The sequence below is a fragment of the Oncorhynchus mykiss genome, chromosome 27, assembly GCF_013265735.2.
Source record: "Oncorhynchus mykiss isolate Arlee chromosome 27, USDA_OmykA_1.1, whole genome shotgun sequence".
Classification (NCBI taxonomy): domain Eukaryota; kingdom Metazoa; phylum Chordata; class Actinopteri; order Salmoniformes; family Salmonidae; genus Oncorhynchus; species Oncorhynchus mykiss.
In genome coordinates, this window is record NC_048591.1 from 25,686,677 (window position 1) to 25,707,624 (window position 20,948).

The 20,948-nt window shown below is 42.4% G+C and overlaps 1 protein-coding gene across 9 annotated transcripts in view; it reads left to right on the top strand.

The window, feature by feature from the left end:
* Nucleotides 1-864: 864 nt before the first annotated feature.
* The window catches only part of LOC110507857 (Friend leukemia integration 1 transcription factor), a 38,912-nt gene continuing 18,828 nt past the window's right edge, over nucleotides 865-20,948 (top strand). The window contains exons 1-6 of one of the 9 annotated variants that reach the window (XM_021588229.2): nucleotides 865-1,092; nucleotides 3,641-3,729; nucleotides 11,866-12,077; nucleotides 12,394-12,548; nucleotides 13,299-13,502; nucleotides 20,515-20,583. In XM_021588229.2, the coding sequence (XP_021443904.1) occupies nucleotides 3,685-3,729; nucleotides 11,866-12,077; nucleotides 12,394-12,548; nucleotides 13,299-13,502; nucleotides 20,515-20,583 (685 nt within the window). In that variant the 5' untranslated portion in view covers nucleotides 865-1,092; nucleotides 3,641-3,684. The other 8 variants (XM_021588228.2, XM_036965052.1, XM_021588230.2 and 5 more) reach the window with 8 other exon arrangements.

A 20,948-nucleotide genomic window follows, 5' to 3' on the forward strand; every position in this document is an offset into this window, starting at 1 on the left:
TTTCCTTTAAGGCTATTGTAGATAACTATTGAAACCTTCTCAATTTAACTTTGGTAGTCCTGCATGAAATGACGACCTTGACGAGGCTGTAAAATCCAATGCATGGTCAACTTTTTTTCCCAGTGAATTGCCCAACATCCTTTTACGGACTCTTGGGTGGAGGATAAGGGCACTGTGTAGGAAAGGAAGTTGGTGAACTGAGTGGGGTCAACTGAACAGGAAAGACTCTCACTGGAGACGCGTGTTTCTGTCACGAGGCCGTGAAGCGCGGATCCTGCTATGGCTGCCGTTATTCCTGTGGGGCGGGAACTATCACAGGAGGGGGCGATGGAGCATGAACAAATATATGCCCCAAAGAACATCTGCTTTGCTGGAGATACATTCCAAAGTAAAATCTGAGAAATTCTGATTTTTTTTTCTAATGGATTGGCATTTAATTAAATGGGCCTTCGCTGTTGTAAATGCGTAAAGGGGAGGAAAACGAATTCCATCAGACATGATGTTGCACTGTTTGTTTGTGAGATAACATGATGTTAAACAACAGAAACTGTTTCATAGGGATGATATCAATAAAATATAATTTGTGGTTTCAAAGTTGGCATGATATTTATTTTGATAAAGCATTTTATTTAACTTTTGTACAAAGTTAATTCGATGTCCTGTTCTATCCATAACATACACATAGCTTGCATGGACAGGTGTGTAAAAATGCCTATATTTTATTTAGTCAATAGTTTACGAAAGGAGGGCGGAATGACATTAAGCCGTAGTCTTTTTCACATTTCAAAGGACCTGCTTTGTTTATGGTGCTGTTCCTATGTCTTCTAGATTTCTTCTATTTCATGTTCAGTTGATTTGCAACTCCGGCTCCCTCTCACACTAAACGCAATGAGAAGTTTTTCGCTCTCTTCCAATTGGTTGCCGACTGGCGGCTCTCTTATCACAGTAAGGTTCTCATTCATACACCCTGTGTACGCCTTCTAAAAATAACTTACTGTCATCCATGGTACCGACTTTGAATAGACGGGACAAATACTTTCAATTGGGAAATAATTCAACTGAAAGAATAGACGAATGACAGCATAACGACAGGTGGGTGAGGAAATTCCATTTGTAAGAATGCTACTCGTTGTCTTTTCTAACCATCCACAAACCTGTGCATGCAGCGTGTTTGGTGACCATAAATCAATTCCACTGTTTTGTTACTAATTCTAGATTCATGCCTTTTCATAAAACTATCTAATTTATCAAGATTCCATGCCAGTCTTCGGATCTGGTTTCATTTAGCTTAAACAAATGCTTTTCAGGCTATCATCCGATAAAAATTACATTTTTTCGTTTACAAGTTTGTTTTCGAAATGTGTTTTGGTTTGCCCTAATATAACTCGCTTTCAAGGTTTCTAGATGAGTGAGAACTGTGGTTAGAAAAAGTGCATAGATTAGGGAAAATCAGTTCGTTCTCATTTATGATGGATGACAGCACGCGCTTGTGCAAGGTAAGATGCTTAAAATGTAACACTAGAGGCTTTCAGCCCACGGGCTGTCTCGGAGGAAAGCCACTGCAGTTATTCAACAGTCCTCCTGAGCCGCGAGTCGCCTAATTGGCTACAGATGCGGAATTCTATGCTCTTTTACCGTTTAGAAATTGGATGCATTTGGGAAACTTTATGAGGCGAGCCTAACGTTTGCCTCCAGAAGCTGAAAATATATAAAAAATAGTGGTCACCAACAATTATCAATAGTGCCACGATCATAAGCCCCTTAGATAATATACCAGTAGCCGAGGTGATGCGGCAGAAATTCAATAACCAAAACATTTCAGCCAAACATGAAAGTATTCCATAAATATGTGAGTGTGGGCCTATAAAATATCTGATCACACACTAGTCAGTTCGTGTGTTTCATATTTACTTATGTAGAGATTGCTATAACATGAATTCTGGATGTGTAGGGGTCTATCTGTTTTCGTCGTATTTTTGCTATGTGGTTGTTTTTAACATAATGCCGCTGTTGTTTTGGGGTCCCTGCGCCATGTATTGTAGGCCTATATTGACAAGTGCTAACTTACCTTTCGTTATTCACAGTTTTCACAGTGACAGTGAGTGTCTCCTGTCAACGGACGAGTCGAAATTAATTAGGCTATGGCTGCAATCTGCATTGACAATAAAAAGTTAGTTTTCCTTATTCACTCGTTCTGTTTTTGGAGACCAGTGTTTGTCTCAGTGTAATTTGCTTGATGTTAGGAATGTTAAATGTTAAATGTTGCACGTGCCAATCTTCTTAATCATTCCACACTGAGGGAACGGCCAAAGACTTCGTCCTCGAGCTGCCCTTTCACCCTAGACTTTGTAAGCTGCACTTATTAACGAGAAAAGTGTTTCAATATGTGGTAAGCTGGTAAGGAGAAAAGTAGGGAAGGTTGGGGTTTGGGATCTCCACCTGAGTTGTCTATCGAGCAAGTTAAAGTCATTCAACCATGGTAGTGATTCCGATCATCATGAACAGTGGTATTATGGATGCGAATATGTGACTGGTTATTAGATTATCATTGTGCCACTAAATATGTGATGAAGGAAACAACAGTGCACGGACGGTCATACGGCTGAATGAATCAAGTCTGAGTCCAATAATTTACAGTGGACCTATGAACCAAATCTGAACCTATTATATATTTTGGTGGAAGTGCTTTCACAGAATGGAACGCAAATCACAAAACCGCAAGGCGCTCCTGGCGCGCTCCAGAGATCTCTAGCTGTGTTGGTTATTGATAACTTTGTCAATAACTTACCCTGATATCACAACAACATGAACAATAGCAAAAGGTTTTCAAATTGTTTATTTAATTTAATGTGTGGCCTGAGGCTAGGCCTATACATAAAAAAAATCATTTAACTTGAGGGCGATTAGAAAAAAGATCAAAACAAAGCTAACGTGATAACAACCAGAGTGCAGAAAACGGAACTATCAGCCTGAGGGGAAGATTTTCAGGAGGTATCACTGCCATTGAACATTCACAAAAGTTTGCATGGGGCCCTGAAAATACAAGTTATTTAATTTAACATTAAAAAATTAGCTAGCAAAAGAGTCAATGAAGTATGAGTTAATGGATGAATGAAGCTTGAATACTGGATGTGTGGATATTAGTGCATTATGAAGAAAAGTTGTTTATGGTCTAATGCATTACTGAAGGAGTGGGCGGGAGAGTTTGTGATTCCAGTGTTACGTCTAGCGGGAGAATTTGTGATTCCAGTGTTACGTCTAGCCTATACTATAGTTCTTTACCAATAGGAAGCTGAGTCATTCTTCCACCAATCAGACATGACATATTGCCATGACATAATGTTTATTATTCCCTACACTATAGGTTTTATTTGTCATTACATTGTTATTACATTATTGATTATTTTCGTCTGCATTGAACCACAATTGATGATCAATATGCCCATAATTATTAGAAATAGTTTTATTGTTCACATTAGCCAACTAGTATAATTATTGTGCACATTATTAGCATATTATTACTATGTTTTACAATTATATTTATTTGTGTGTTTATAATTATTTTATTGCCTTATTATTTTAGAATATATTGCTCTTTTTCACTTTTTCCCCTTTTTTGTGCTAATATTCCTCTCCCCAGGGCCCGTTGAACAGTGTTGAAGACCTCTCGACCCTCTCAGTTCTATGAACATGTTTCAGACGGTGCCTGACACTTCGTCTTACGTCAAGGTAAGACAATATCTTCTCTTCGAGCAGGTAATTTTGCTGGACGGTCTGGGTCCTCCCTAATTTTCTATTCATGATGATCCTTTGTGAATAATTAGCATCTTCTTGTCATTCTTTAAATAGCTATCGGTAAGCATACACTAGGCCTAATATGATAGGTATCAATTAAATATTGTCACAATTGTCTCTCTCTATTCGGTTGTTGTTACCATGTTATAACCGTTATGCAAGAATAGGCCTGCATTCAAACATGTTATGCTAGCCTACTGTATAATGTTTGTCTGGACATCACGATTAATTGAATGTCTTTGCCTCCAGTGCGGGACCGTTATAGCACATTGTTATATTTGACATCATGCAGTTTTTTTTCTCTCTCCGCCACAGTCTCAAAGAATGTAAACAAAGCAAATAGTGGACATCTGGTTTTCACGTTTAAAACTCTGTGCATTGAATCACGTGGTACAACGTGGAATTCCTGCAACCTGACAATGTATAGGCCTTGGGACGATTTGTTGGAAACGAAATATGCACTCCCATTGTTCATCTTATAGCCTATATTAAAGTGCACAATCCAAGGCATGCCATAACCTACGTTTAAGAAACTATCAGTGTAAGTTCAGTCGCCATGTATTATGGGAATGTATGCCTACCTGTCATTGAGTGCTCACCATAACACATCAACATTGCCGTAGGCTATTATGGGAATCTGGCTGTTTTAAAATTGTATAGGAAATGTGATGCCATGTCTTTCTGTCATAGATCATTGGTCGAAGACCAATTGCATATAGGCGGAGCCTGTATGCTTATGAAAATTAACATTTGTGCTTAGTCAAGCATTTGTGCTTAGTCAAGTAATAATATCTTTATACTCAAAATACTCCAAGAGTGACTTGTTGTACTTTGTCGACTTATTTCCCTTTGTATATAAGGGCTATTTTCATACATCCATACCGCTTGTAGCGCTCTGCAGAAAATGTCACTGGCCACATTGCTTGAGTTCTCTGAACAATTACCGATTTGTTTTGGGACATTTGAACAGCAAGGAATGTTTGAGGAGAAAATATGCTTTGAAATGAGCCTTTCTGCTCCCTAAATAAGACAACAAGTCAATGACAGGGAAACAAATCCAGGAACCTATGTAAAGTTTTCTTAAGTGAACCATTGAATGCTTACGATTCCTTAAACAACCAATATTGAACACCAAGTTCGTCAGTTCAATTAATATCACATTGCCCTCGTTTTAATCTAAACCTTCACTGAATTATTTTGCATTTGGGGGAAGATATGAATTCTTCAGAATGTGAACCAGGCACTTCTCAAGACACATGTGTAAGAAATATTCTACTTCATGGTCTAGCATTGGTTTTGTTTGATTAAGGCCAGGCGAGACTCAAGCTCTCCAATAAAAGTACATCTCCAATTAATTATGGCCAGGAGCAAGGGACCAAACGGTTCGGACTCTGCTTTTTTTACTATTTTAACTTGGGCTTTATTTTTGCCGGAGAAAGAGAAGGGATTTACCTGAACTCTCAAGTCTAATGAACAATCTTAAATGGCCGATCCATGTCTATGTCTATGTAGTGGTTAGAATAATAGGCCTAAAACGTTTGTCACATAAATTAATTTATAGAAGTCACAACAGACAACCTGTAGGCCTAGGCCTAATGGAATTTGTTTTGTCTTTTATGAATTAATATTTGTTCACGAATAATATAAACATAGGCCTATTTCAGTAGGCTAATAATCTTGCCTAATAATTCAAATGAAAACCTATAATAATACCGTCATAATGATCACCGTCATAATTTATCCTTGGATCATTTGGTAACTTAATGGAGACGTTTTAGGTCTTAATCGGCTATTATGAACATTTGTAAGCATGTGAAGTTGTGAAGTGCTATAAATTCACGATGAGCATAAACAGAAACTAACCCACGTGTATTGTCCAATGGAGGTGCTAGGGCTTCCCAAGGCTCGTGGTAGGAAATGTCTGGCTGTCAGATTTCAGCGTCAAGTCAGATGTTCTGTGGTTCGCTGTATAAACCAACTTGCATCTGTTTATTGGCCTCCGAAAATATTTGTTACCACTCTCTTTGCATAAGCATGCATGTTCCGTGCGTAATGGAGTGAATAATTTGATTAGCTATAGCCTGCTCTTACTTAGTCTTTAGTTTGTTAGCGATTTGCCTCGGTTACTATGGCTCTGTGACCAACTCAATCAATAGTGCTAAGTGATTTCAGAATTTGGTCACATTATACCTGAAGTAACCTCAGGTGTCAACGAATCACAGAAGATTTTGTTTGCGTTTTACGGGGTATTAGGCATATTTGAAATAGGCCTACTTATATGGCCCATACAGTGACAGTCATTCACTATTAGGCCTACTAGCCAACAGGCTATTAAAAATAATAAACATGTATTATTTTCAAAACGCTAAGCCATACCCTCTGCTATTGCAAACGGGTCTAAAATGAATGGAATCTATAATTACGCAATAACGTACGAGGAGGTGTGGGATTGCGGAGTGCCTGGATACAGCCCTTTTTAGCCGTGGTATATTGGCCATATACCACAAACCTCCGAGGTGCATTATTGCTGTTATAAACTGGTTACCAACGTAATTAGAGCAGTACAAGTAAATGTGTTGTCATACCCGTGATATACGGTCTTATATACCACGGCTGTCAGCCAATCAGCATTCAGTCCTTGAGCCACCCAGTTTATAATGAATAGTATACCATGACATTCATTCGGCCTACTTTCTTTCGGCCTAACTCCAATACAAAACCAAAACAGGAATCTTGAATAAGAAAATGTAACGGCCACTAAATAGTTAAACAAGGTGTCTCCCTTAATTTACACGAGGCTGAATTGGCCTCAGGCAGGAGAAGCCTTGACCCCAAGCAGGATCCAGATGTGGTGGTATATACGGGACCTCTCCCCCAACAGACCCCCAAGTCGAGAGCAGACAGGTCGGCCAGTCTGTCAGTGGCAGCGTCGCAGGCTCCGTTTGGCGGCTCTGTGGCCTGGCCGCTCCCCCAGGCAGAGCCCATTGGTCTGGTCACGTTCAGGGCTGGCTCCATGTCTAGCATCTGCGCTGAAATTGTGTCTGAAATGACAAATGTAGAGGGAAAATAGTTGGGGATGGGGACTGGAGATTTTTGTCCATGGGTCCAGTAGCCTAAAAAAGTAGTTCAACTATAGCCTAGGTCTAATAATAATAATAACAACAACAACAATCAAAATCATATTACAAGCCTATAATAATGTAATAACAATGTAATAACATAACATGGGAGTAATTACACTTCATCATTACTTTAACGAAAACCATACACATTTACTCATTAACTAATCTCCAAACATATTAAGAGACGGGGTTCCCCTTAGCAATATTTGGAAATATACAATCCATTATCATTCCCTCCTGTGTTTGATGCAGACACACGTGTAGAGCAGACCTTGATATTATGCCTCTGGGGCGCTGCGTGCTTGGGTTTTATTAGGAAAACTTCACAGAGGCTTGGAAGGCTATAACAAAGAGTAGCCTAGATCGCAACAACCCTCGCCACAGGTAGTTCAAGTTCGTATTCCTATTGGTTTGATTTACAGTTCATTTCATCAGCACTCTCGAGGAAAACATCTGTCTGCTTTGAAATTGAAACTCTATTTTATATATCTATCTCGCAGTGGAAACGTGAATATAAAAAGTTAATAGAGTTGGGAATGATTTGGGCTACAGTAAAATCATAATTGTGGAAAAATGTTTCACGCATTGCTTTAAAGCAATACATACGGATATTATAAAACATAATGGAATCCCATAACAGCCTATAGCGGTTAAAAGTATAACTTTTTAATTGGAAAGTAAATGTAACATAATACATGTAAATTGATGGAATTGCTGAAACAAACTCATTTGCCAGTGTCTGTGACTTTTGGATAACAAAAATACTCAAATGTAGCCTACAGCAACATATGCATAACGCTGGCAACCATTCTATAAAAGTTTCCGAGTAAAAACATTAACAGGGGGGAACACGCAATTGTTTTCCCTGCTTATCTCTTTGTGACAAGTATCCTGCTTTTTGGAACTGCAATGAAGGCAGGGCTTGAAGTGACACACATAGCTTCCTTCTCAAAAGCGGTGACTTCCCTTCCCAAATGTAGAGAAAAAAAAACATCCGGTTAACTGTCTCTTTCTCTCTGAGATATATCGGGGGCTGGAATTAATTCAGGAGCGTGTCATGTTTGGAATATTGTTGGGGTCCGCTGAAAATTGCGCAAAATGGACGGAACTATTAAGGTAAGGGTGGAGGACGGGGTGTACGAGTTTGTGAAAGCTTTGCTTTTCGGAGTTGCGCCTCCTTTTAGCATGAGTTGCTATGTCTGTGAGTAGTAAGTAGCCTACAATGTTGGGCAATGAACGGCTTTTTATTTTGCTCCGAAATCGGTAACCAGATGTCATTCTATTTTCCTCTTTATCTCGAAGTTTCCTTTTCCTTTAGGAAACTCTGAAAGTGAAAATAAGATTTGGTTGGATGCGAGCGCGTAGACTCACGTCTGGAATTAAACAAAGTGCTTATTTTATTCAGTGAAAAGTATGTATTTATATAACAAAATGTAGGGCAATTATATTTCTCCAGTTGATATAGTGATGAGGAGGGATTAAGCAATATGTAGGCGATATATGGCTGTACTGTTAGATGAACTTGCGTTTCTTTGTCAAGTAATGTATGATGTGTCAAAGAAGGGGCTGCGCAATAGTGGTGGCACGGTGACCGGGGATCCTCTCGCAGTTCATGGTTCAAAACGTTAATGATGGTGTTTTGGTGGTTCATGTCGTTTATTATGCTGGATATACAAGGAAGTACAATCCCTGCGTAAAACCATAGATTTTATACGCATATTTTCGGTTGTAAAAAGAGTGTTAGAACAGTTGCCATTTTTAGTAGCCTTATCAATGGCCAAAATGTAATTTGGAAATATCACGGGTTAATTGAGAAGCGAAAACTGCGCATCTCCTTGTAATTCACTATTAACAAAAGGCTCACATGCTCACCTGGGTATGTATGCTTATATTGAACACAAAAAAGTAATTAATTATAGAGGGACGGGTATTCAAGCGCGGTTTTCGGTTAGCCATGCAGCCTCCGGTATTGAAATTCCAGATGCATTGCTATGCAGATGTTTGATGGTTAGGTCCCTGCATTTCACAACACGGTATTGTGTCTTGAGTTTGAGTAGACATGGCCTATTGTCCTGTAGACATGGCCGAGTTATTTTGCTCCGATATCCAACGAACTGGACTATTATAATAGCCATGTAAACGTATTGTCTGTCAGTGTGTTTTCTTTGCTGGTTGAAAGAAGCTGGTTTGTGTGGTTGAAGTGGCGGCTGGGTGAGGTGTAAGTTTTTGAACAGTATAAGCGTTGACTGCACAGAAATGTTTAATTTATATTAAATAATTCTCACCCGACTGGTTTGTGATTGTTTAACACTCAAACATGCAAAATAGAAAAATGTAGGCCTTGTGAAATCATTGTTTAATTATATTATCCTATCATTTATTGATGACAATACTATAACAACAATAATGACTCATTATTATAAATGTATCAGGACTATGTATGTCTCTGTGTATATTTGATTGACTACTAACTGTATTCCGACTTTAGTCATAAAAAAAGGGGGGGGGGGGTGTTATCGAGCCATGAGAGCTTCCTGCTCTACACAATCTGGTTTCCTGACAGGTTTCCCTTTCCTCCTCAAACAAAGGACAGGAATGCCCCCTGAATCGCAACGATGCTGATGAGTGTTTGTGGACAACAAAATAGACCTGTGCAGTCTGGAAGTAGCGCACTAGGCACTGGCGCACAAACCCTTTAACAAAACGCGACATGATGCAGGCAGGCTGTTTGGCTGTAAAGCATCTGTGGTGGCCTAGGCACGTGGCAGCTTCCACTGTCAGTTTCCCAAGAATAGTTTAGAAAGATCTGTTAGTTTATGAATGAGGGTGGTGAACAACATTACACTATTTTGAGATGATAATGGCACCCCATGTACCATTTAATGATTGATATGTACAGTAAATAATTTAGAGAAAGCAAGACTTGGAGTGCAGTTATTATTGTTCCCTGAGAAAAAAAATGGTAGGCTATTTGAACAGCCTAGATGGGAAGGGTTGTTGGCACAAGATGTTCAGAAGAGACAAATGTAGATCAATTAACTGTATCTCTGTCCCACCCGTACCATAGACGGTGTGTGTTCCACACTGATACAGAACACACATACCAAATAGACTCAGAGTGGTGTGTTAGACTGTTTGGAAGTGCATACATTCACACTATTTTTAAAACCTGTAATCTTGATCGGCACATGCCACTTGCCAATCATGGATTACATGGCAGGTGCTGATATGTCAGTGTAAATGTAATGTGCAACAGCCATAATAGCAGAGCTGCACATTCCCTCACTGCTCTCAACATATAATCCACAGCCCTGGCCAGCTGCTGAATAAACCACTCTGATAGGGTATATGGCTGCCAGACTGCCAGTGTCCAGCTACAGTATGATGGTTTGACTGATGAAATCACAGACATGTCTGTCCAACTCTGACTGCGTTATCTGATGCTGTCTCACAGTATTATCCCTCCAGCCCTCCCAATGAATGGCCTCAAAAGCTGTCACCTTGGTCAGTTTGGAACCTCTGGCACATCACAGACACATACAGTCAGTGTTAGTGAATGTACTTTGTAGCATTAGTTTGCTGAAACGTACTGTACGTGAATATAATATGTGTATTCTTCTGATTAGCGGTGAAGATAGAAATCCCCGTCCCAAGATAGACATCTCAGGAAATGAGTACACAGGCTGTAAACAGCAGACTGGCCACTGTATGTATCACTGGAACTTCAGGCTAACTCTGCTTCACTTTTTCACTTGTTAGGACTCATTGAAATGTAGCACGACTAGCCTTTTTTTATCCATGTTTGCTATTTCATGAACAAAGTGTTTTGATGCGTACATACTTTGTTGTTCGACAGGGGAAGAACTGTGTGCTAATGGCACATCATTGTCTTGATCGAGTATGTTATCTTGCTGTCAGATCAGATGTGTGTCAGACGTGAGCATAATCCTTGAAATGGCTTAACTTTAATGACACTAGATCAGTTTGTCTCTATTGCTACTGCTTTGTTTCATTAAAATGATTCATTGACAGAGCTGAGGCAAGGCAGGCCTCACCAGCTCCTTATTCATAGTAAACAGAGGGTTTAAAACTGATTTAGCTAAGAGGCTGCCCCAGTCTATACAGGCAGCCATTTACCTGTATATCTCATACGTACTCTACATCTCTTTGGCTCTGTGTATGGGTTATTGTATGTCACATCATTGTGAATAGCATGTATTGTATTCCCATTAGCCCTTATACATCTCTGACAATGATAGATCTGATATGTATTCCATGCATCAGTTACCAGGCATGTGACGGAACACGTGGACAAAGACAGAGGAGTGTTCAGTGGAGACGTTTGTTTTATTTAATAAACGTACATTGCTCCAGCAGAGCTGTCAATGTAGAACTGATCCAGTTGGGGCGGTTGGGGCGGCAGGGTAGCCTAGTGGTTAGAGCGTTGGACTAGTAACCGGAAGGTTGCAAGTTCAAACCCCCGAGCTGACAAGGTACAAATCTGTCGTTCTGCCCCTGAACAGGCAGTTCTGTTCCTAGGCCATCATTGAATATAATAATTTGTTCTTAACTAACTGACTTGCCTAGTAAAATAAAGAAAGGTAAAATAAAAAAATTACAAAAATAAAAAAGTTGAGTCTTCAGCTGCCATTCCTTCTCTGTGGAAGGAAAACTCAGACTAGATCTTGTTGTGTGTAGTAGTCATCCGAATTGTAGTCATGTTTGAAGTCATGGTAACATCAACAGGAAGCTGTAGTTGCTAAATAGGCCCAATTGCTCTATACACAAAGCACCAGATTGCCAGATTGTGATATGAGACATAACTGCACATAATTACTCTAAACAAAATGAGTCTACAACAAGTGAGAGATTGAAGTTGTGAGATCACAGGTTCTCTCTGTTGTTCTAGAGGAGCCCCGCTATAACCTGTTCCTCCTCTGGCCTGCAGGAGGCACTGTCAGTGGTGAGTGAAGACCAGTCCCTGTTCGAGCCTCCTTACGCTGCTGCTGCCCCTCTACCCAAGACAGACATGACTGCATCTGGCACACAGGACTACGTCCAGCCCCACAAAATCCACCCATTACCCCCTCAGCAAGAGTGGATTAACCAGCCAGTCCGAGTCAATGTCAAGAGAGAGTATGACCACATCAATGGATCCAGGTATGTTCAGCAGTATGCAAAGTCCATCTCACTAGACTCCATGTCTTAATCTCTGCTGAGTAGAGTTGATGTTCCCTAGATTAGTCTAGATTCAAAAGGACAGTTGATCATAACAATTGCTTGTGCACAGTTAGATACCATTTTTGGCCACTTGCAGAAATTGACACTTACTACATTCCATTGGGCTCTCTAGCTCCACTCCATTGGCCCTGTGGTTGTCTATATTTCAAAACATTTTCATCTCCCTTTAATACACACTTTGAGACCATATAAAGATGTCTCTCCCTGACATTGACACTGTGTGTCTGTGCAGCAGGGAGTCCCCAGTGGACTGCAGTGTGGGGGGTAAATGCAATAAGCTGGTGGGGGGCAACGACACATCTCAGATGAGTTACGGAAGCTACATGGACGAGAAGAATGCTCCGCCCCCCAACATGACTACCAATGAGAGGAGAGTGATCGTCCCCGCAGGTAACAGTGACTTCTATGATACAAACCACATGGTATTTCTTTATAATTAACAAACATTTCAAATTGTTTTTATTTTATTTCTCATGTTATTAATTGTTCATAAACTAGACCTACAAGTTGTATGACTCTCCATTCCAGGCTGTGAGAAATGTTTATTTCTCAGTAGTTTTTCTTCATAGTCAGATGGAGGGCGTATAAACAGGCTCTCAATTGGCATTCATTTTCTGATGTCATAGAAATGTTTTTATTAGCCTCAGATCTATTTAGCTGGGCCACAGGGGAAGGATCTTTGATGCTTTTGTTAGTCATGTTTTAGCTTACTCATGGGAGCATGACTCAACACATAGAGGCAACCGAGGTCTGTCCAGTCAAAGAGCTCTTTACATTAGCTAATTGATTCACATATTACAGAGTGTTATTTATGAGGGATAGATGCTTTGGGAAACATTCTCTCTCTGTCAGTCTTGGAAGAGACTTATTGTACATCAGATATACTGTAGAATATATGCAGGTGCATGATTACATAGGCTACACAATCTGGGAAAGGATGGGTCACATAAATTAATTGAAAGATGGATGAATGAATAACTAGATGAATAAACAAGTGACAATAACGGATGAATACATTAGCCATAATTTGGAAATAATTATGACACTAAAACTTGAATTGCATTCTCAATCACTGTGAAAATGGTAGATTGTCCAGTGATGTTTACAGTACATTACCTCTGTCCCCTTGTCTTCCTCCAGATCCATCGTTGTGGTCTCAGGATCATGTCCGCCAGTGGCTGGAGTGGGCCATCAAGGAGTACGGCCTGCTGGAGATGGACACGGCCATGCTCCAAAACACAGACGGCAAGGAACTGTGTAAGATGAGCAAGGACGACTTCCTCCGACTCACCACCATGTACAACGCTGAAGTCCTGCTCTCTCATCTCAATTATCTCAGGGAAAGTAAGTTCTGGCAGCCATTTTAATTGACCTATTCTGAACAAAAATATTAATGTAAAGTGTTTGTCCCAGCTAAAATAAAAGATCACAGAAATGTTCCATATGCACAAAAACCTTATTTCGCCAAAATGTTGTGCTCAAATTTGTTTACATCCCTGTTAGTGAGCACTTCTTCTTTGCCAAGATAATCCATCCACCTGACAGGTGTGGCATATCAAGAAGATGATTAAACAGCATGATCATTACACAGGTGCACCTTGTGCTGGGGACAATAAAAGGCCACTCTAAAATGTGCAGTTTTGTCACACAACACAATGCCATAAATGTCTTAAATTTTGAGGGAGCGTGCAATTGGCGTGCTGACTGCAGGAATGTCCACCAGATCTGATGCCAGAGAATTTAATTTTAATTTCTCTACCATAAGCTGCCTCCAATGTCGTTTTAGAGAATTTGGCAGGACGTTCAACCAGCCTATGGCGTTGTGTGCGCGAGCAGTTTGCTGATGTCAACTTTGTGAACAGAGTGCCTGATGATGGCGGTGGGATTATGTTATGGGCAGGCATAAGCTATGGACAATACATTTTATCAATAGCAATTTGACTGCACAGAGATACTGTGATGAGATCTTGAGGACCATTGTTGTGCCATTCATCCTCTGCCATCAACTCATGTTTCACCATGATAATGGATGGCCCCATGTCGCAAGAATCTGTATACAATTTCTGAAAGCTGGAAATGTCCCAGTTATTCCATGGCCTGCATACTCACCAGATATGTCACCCATTGAACATATTTGGGATGCTCTGGATTGACATGCACAACAGCGTGTTCCAGTTCCCGCCAATATCCCGCAACTTCATACAGCCATTGATTAGGAGTTGGACAACATTCCACAGGCCACAATCAAAAGCCTGATCAACTCTATGCGAAGGAGACATGTCGTTCTGCATAAGGCAGATGTTGGTCACACCAGATACTGACTGGTTTTCTGATCCACACCCCCTACCTTTGACCAACAGATGCATACCTGCATTCCCAGTCATATGAAATCCATAGATTAAATTAACTGATTTTCTTATATGAACTGTAACTCAGTTCATATAATTGTTGCATGTTGTGTTTATAATTTTGTTCAGTATCTGTCTGATGGATCATAGAGGTGTAGAACTGTAGTTTCATAGTGATCTTTGTTCTCAATGTCGTAACAAACAGTGATAAATTGACCAAAACAGAAGTTCTCTGTCTCTTCCATTAGACAGTTTGTACTGCAGTCTCACATTGACATACTGTACATCAAGTCTCGTTCACCCGGGTATGTGAGAATGCCAGAAAACGCGGTTTACCCGTTTGTAATGTTTTACATTGTTATTTTGCCTGGATTGGTTTTTCATAAAGAGTAGAGGAGGCTTAATAAATAGCACAGACATTTCAGTCTGTTTCTCAGCCCATTGCCCCTGTTTTTGGATGTCAACTGAGGGTAAGAATGCCAAACCAAGGGGAATAACATGACTCACTGTGTTTTGTCATCATAGTCATCGTTTTACATTCGCCAGACAATGATACAGCCTTACTGGAAACCTGGACCCCATTTCTTCAAAATGGTCGCCCTGCAGGCCTTGGCACATATAGCCATTGCAGCCATGAGGACTTAAGAGTTTTTTCCCTGTAGATAACCATCATCTCTGGACTGTAACCCGTACTCCCTCCATTTAGGAGTGCCTTATTCCACATATGCCACAGTAAGATGAAGCCCATGTGCATTGCCTCAGGAATCACGTGAGCGAGTGAGGTCTGTGTTCAGCAGAGCACAGGAAGTGTATCTGTAATATACAATGGAGGCAGCTTTACTGATTAATTGGAAGGCCTTTTGTACATTACAGCCTCGCATGTTTTGGCAGCGAGACACGGCTGTAAAGAAACAAGGTTTCTCTGCACCATAATGCAAATGCCATCTATACGCAAGATATCAGGAGGACAGGCAGCATCTGGAATAGTGTACAGAGCATCGGGACTGTGTACCATTCTGTGCTGTGCTGTATAGTTCAGGTTTTATAGACATCCACTGCGTTGTATGGAGTTGGTGGATGGCCATCAAAAAACAGACTAAGCCATAATATTGGATGCCATCCATAAAATCAGTTATTTCAGTAAACCAGTAAATATATCTCACCCTCTACTGTATGTATGACGGTTATCCTCTGCTGTTTGCACTGTACTGCAAGAATAGCAGCTGCAGCTGCAAAACTCCACCATTTGGGTGGAGACCCAAATGGTTAACTAATGGTTTAACATTTCTCTTAAAAATTGTGATGGGTCTTGCTGTGATGTAATGGGAACTTTATTCGGTGGGTGTCAACAGTTTTATCTATGCTGTGTGTGGCGTCTGGGTCCAGGGAATGGGGATGACTGCCGTGAGTATAACAGCCCCATTGTGTTACAATGCAGCATGGATTGGAGGCTCTGTGTGTCTGACTGACCACCACCGGGCCCTCTCTGCAGAGCAGTTTTCATTAGGAACGGTTGCTGCGGGACTTAGCCTGGCTTAGGCGTGCTGCACTGCGTCTTCTCCCCCCACCACAATTCTTTTGATTTAGTTGTTGTGTGTTTTGGAAACAGAAGAGATGTTTCGGAATCCTCCGCTCGGCCATTGAAATTGCTTTGGACCCCTTCCCAAGCCATGAGACAAATGCTCTCTCCTCGTCCCGTGCCTGGCTGACCAGTGGCAGGCCTTGAGAAATGAGCACCAATAGGACATATATTGGGAGGGGGGCTCGTGTTGAGGTGGGAGGAACTGTGTTAGTAAAGGCATGATGTCAGATGAGGGTAGAGAGCTTCCAGGGTTTATCCTGGAAACTGAAGCCGATCTCTTCCCCCCCCCCCGCAGCACAAACAAACACAATCACAGACAAGGAGCTAGCCCATCCAGAATGCAGACCACTGGCTTCACTCACGAGGAGAGCTGGAGCAGAGCCGAGCTCTCAGTTCAGACTCAGACACACATATAGAAGGAGAGGGAAAAGGAGAGGGAGAGGCAGGCCCTGGAAGTTTTTAGTGATTACAGGCAGTCTGATGCCTCACCCTCTCCCATCCTCCCCCCTCCACTCTCTTCCCAACCCGACGACGGTCCGTCCTCGACGAGCTGGAATCATTTCATTCACATCTGTGTACACCATGTGTGTTACTTTGGGGTCGGTTTATTGAAACTCTGATTAACATTCTTCAGTGTCATTAAGCTTGTTCACTGTAGGCCAGAGAAGGGCATGGACATTTCCCCTCCCTGCGGCTATAAGCTAACAGTAACATCACACACCTGTCTGATTACTCTTAGTCATACACAGGGAGTAATATAATAAATGCACATGCCAGCAAGACATTCTGCACATATCTGAATCTCTGTCTCCAGCTGTGAACAGTAATAAGGGTGGTTGCCTGTGCATTATTTTGGCCCCATAGTTGGTCACTTATCCAGATTTTTATACGCGATGGCCGCCTTTTCTGCAATGTGCTTTCAATTTGGGGCGCAATTTGAGAATTTGTTCAAATTAGTCTGTCAGGGAGGGACTGAGGACTGTTTGCTTTATTGCACCCATGTAGGTCGGTTTGATACCATGTGTGCTGGAACAAACCAAGCACAGAACAGTGAAACCTCCATCAAGGAGAGACTGTATCCTCAGCCACAGAGACAGGAGAAAGGGGGAGAGAGAGAAAAAGAGAGAACGAAAGAGTGGGAGTTTTTATTGAAGTGCGTGGAAATGGCCTGAAGTGGCTTTGATTGAGTGCCATAGGAGAATAGCTGCATTGCTTTCTTTCCCAGCTGTCCCTGCTCTGGTCTGGTCTGCTCTGTGTGGCTGGATGGATTGACAGGAGGGAGTGGAGAAAGTGATACGTCTGGGCTCCCAGCCTCCCAGGCTGTCTCTGCTCCTGATCCAGCCTCCAGCCTCCCGGGCTGCATCTGCTCATGATACAGCCTCCCCGGCTGCCTCTGCTCCTGATCCAGCCTCCCAGGCTGCCTCTGCTCCTGATCCAGCCTCCAGCCTCCCAGGCTGCCTCTGCTCATGATACAGCCTCCAGCCTCCCAGGCTGCATCTGCTCATGATACAGCCTCCAGCCTCCCAGGCTGCCTCTGCTCCTGATCCAGCCTCCAGCAATCCCGGGCTGCCTCTGCTCCTGATCCAGCCTCCAGCCTCCCGGGCTGCCTCTGCTCCTGATCCAGCCTCCAGCCTCCCAGGCTGCCTCTGCTCCTGATACAGCCTCCAGCCTCCCAGGCTGCCTCTGCTCCTGATCCAGCCTCCAGCCTCCCGGGCTGCATCTGCTCCTGATCCAGCCTCCAGCCTCCCGGGCTGCCTCTGCTCCTGATCCAGCCTCCCAGGCTGCCTCTGCTCCTGATCCAGCCTCCAGCCTCCTGGGTTGCCTCTGCTCCTGATCCAGCCTCCAGCCTCCCGGGCTGCCTCTGCTCCTGATCCTACTGCTGCTGCTGGTGCAGAGTGGGGAAATTCTCAAGCCCTCAATAGTTTATGCAGACCATAAACATCTGGGCTGAAGAGGAAAAGGTGGTCTGGAGTGCTCTCCTTTGCAGCCAGTCTCTCTCTCTCTCTCTCTCTCTTTCTCTCTCTTTAGGTTTTTATGGAGGTCTCCCTGCATTAGTTATTTCTATTGGCAGATTAGCACTCCAGTGTAGGGGCTCAGAGGCCTGTCTGCCTGCCTCTGTTGTTAGCTGTTAGGTACCATTATACAGCACCCCTGGTTGGTTTGGATTGGACAGGGAAATGGGCTAATGTAGTCTAGTGAATGGGGTCTCCTAGCCCTCCTTTTAAGGGGCACTAGTCTCACCGCCCATGTGGGTGCCCCTCAGTTTGTTGATGGAGAAAAGGGTATTTACATGTTTGAGGGGGTAGTATAGATTTTAGCTTGGTAGGATCAACAACAAGCCAGGACTCAGCAAAGGCCAATGACGTCTAACCATCTCACAGGGATGTCTGTCAATATTATATTAAGGGCAGGGGGCATTTTAAAGAGTCATCATTCATTGAAAAGAAAGAAAATTAAACAATGCTATTGAAGTTATTTTGTAATAGAGGAACAGACTCTGGGCAGATGTTGCTTGGTTGGAGGAGGCTGAACATTAGCCAGTCATCCCAATGTGCAGTCAGATTACTGGGAAGTGTTTGTTTTTCAAGGGTGAAGAGCGCGTCCAAATAAATAGGCGGTGTAGCCAAGCCTCCCTCGCCTAAAGTGTCAGTGTTGGCGTTCCCCATATTTTTTTTCCTCTCTCTCTCTCTCTCTCTCTCTCTCTCTCTCTCTCTCTCTCTTCCTTATAATCGGGGTCCCAGTGTTCTCTTTTGGATCTGTTTTCTCTGGGGCGGCCCCCATGTGGAACGCAGTAGGGGAGGGGTTTACCCTACCCCCCTTTCTCTCTCTCTCTCATTCTCTCCCTCTCCCTCTCCCTCTCTCTCTCTACTTCTCTTACTCTCCCTGAGGAAGAGTCGGTGCCGTGCCTGCCCTATGCGCTTACACTGAGAGTGTGGAATAATGTTTGTATGGGGAGCTGCGTTTGATTGCTGTGTAGGGACCCTATCTCACACAATGCTTCCCCTGTTCAGCGGCCACAGGTCCAAATCAGGACCAGAGCCTTGGGGTGGGGTCGGCTGGGGTGGAGCGAGAATGGGGTTTGGGGTTAGAATTTGTGTGTAGAGTCCCCCTCCCCCGCCTCCCTCCACCAGCCCCCCTAAAAACAGCCCCCAGATCTGCCTTGCTGTGGGCCCTCTCATTCCCCTACACCCTCCAAAATGAGTCAAGGCACGCCACTCCAAAGCTTCCCAAGTTGTAGCCTATACTATTATTCATCTCTCCATCTCCTCCTGCCCATTCAGAAAATCTCCTAGAGTTCCTTTCTAACTAGCAACTCCCCATAGTAGTAGTCTTTGTATTCAATCTTACACTCTCTATAGCAGTAGTAGCACTGGTGTTTTCCCAGTGCATTTTTGGTCTGTTTTTCCTCTCTGATTTATGCCTAGGGGCAGCTAAAATTAAGAGAGCGTTTTGGTGCTGCTTGTGTCAGCAGAGGAATGCGGAGCACAGTTCTGCTCTATAAGGTGAAATGAAAAGCAATCATGCTATTATACATACTGTAGTCTTGGTTTCTGGACTTTAATAGTCAGGGGGTTTGTGGTGAAATTGTTGACTCAGCACAGCGTTCCGAGTTTAAAGGATTACATATTAAAATATTGCTGGGTCGATTCTTTATTGGGTAGAATGGATTAATTGTTTACAATGTACCATGGGCAATTTTTAAGTATAATTTTAAGAGGCATCTCAAATGAAAGGAAATTGAGATCTACTTACAGAAATCAATGATCTTCTTACTGCCACCCTCTGGGTATTGTCCAGTGTTACTACTCACAGCTAACCGTTGTACACTGAGTGTACAAAACATTAGGAACACATTCCTAATATTGAGTTGAATCCAATGCTTCCCGCATGTGTAAAGTTAGCTTGATATCATTGGGTGGTGGACCATTCTTGATATACCCTTTTTGGAAACTGATGAGCATGAAAAACCCAGCGGCATTGACGTTCTTGACACTCTCCAACCGGTGCGCCTGGAACCTACTACCATACCCTGTTCTAAGGCACTTAAATATTTTGTCTTGCCGATTCACCCTCTGAATGGCACACATACACAATCCATGTCTAAAATGTCTCAAGGCTTAAAAATCATCCTTTAACCTGTCCCCTCCCCTTCATACATTGATTGAAGTGGATTTAACAGGTGACATCAATAAGGGATCATAACTTTCACCTGGTCAGTCTATGTCATGGAAAGAGCATGTGTTCCTAATGTCGTGTACACTCAGTGCATAATGAATAATGAATCATTAAAATTAATACTTGAATTAGTATACTATACTGTATAACCTATTAGCCAGTATTTTTTATTAATCATGCCCTATGCACAGATAACTGTGAACTTTAAAATCATACACCTCTGATGTTGTGCCTATCTGGCATGTTGCAGGTAGCTCATCATTATCCTACAACACTCCATCTCACATGGATCAGTCTCCAAGCCTGGCTGCCAAAGAAGGTAGGACAGCATTATCTTCCAAAACCTTACTGCTAACGTTAAATATGGGCAACTGTTTTCTATTTCAGAGTTGTTTTTTTATAGGGGACTATGTTTCCTGTATTGAAGAGAGCCAGGTATATGTTGAGAGAGAGTGAGAGAGAGAATGAGAGAGAGGACAGAAAGAGTGTTCTCATTTAGCCAAAACAATAGAGCTGCGGCACGCCCCTCTCTGTCTGCTACCACAGAGGCAGCAGCTGCCCCGACACCCAGGTCCTGGCAGCACCAGGCAGAGTTATTAACAGGTGAATCTTTTGTACAGGGGAATAATACCAGGCAGCACTACCCCAGTCTGTGCTATTCATGACCTACCTGCACATGGGGGA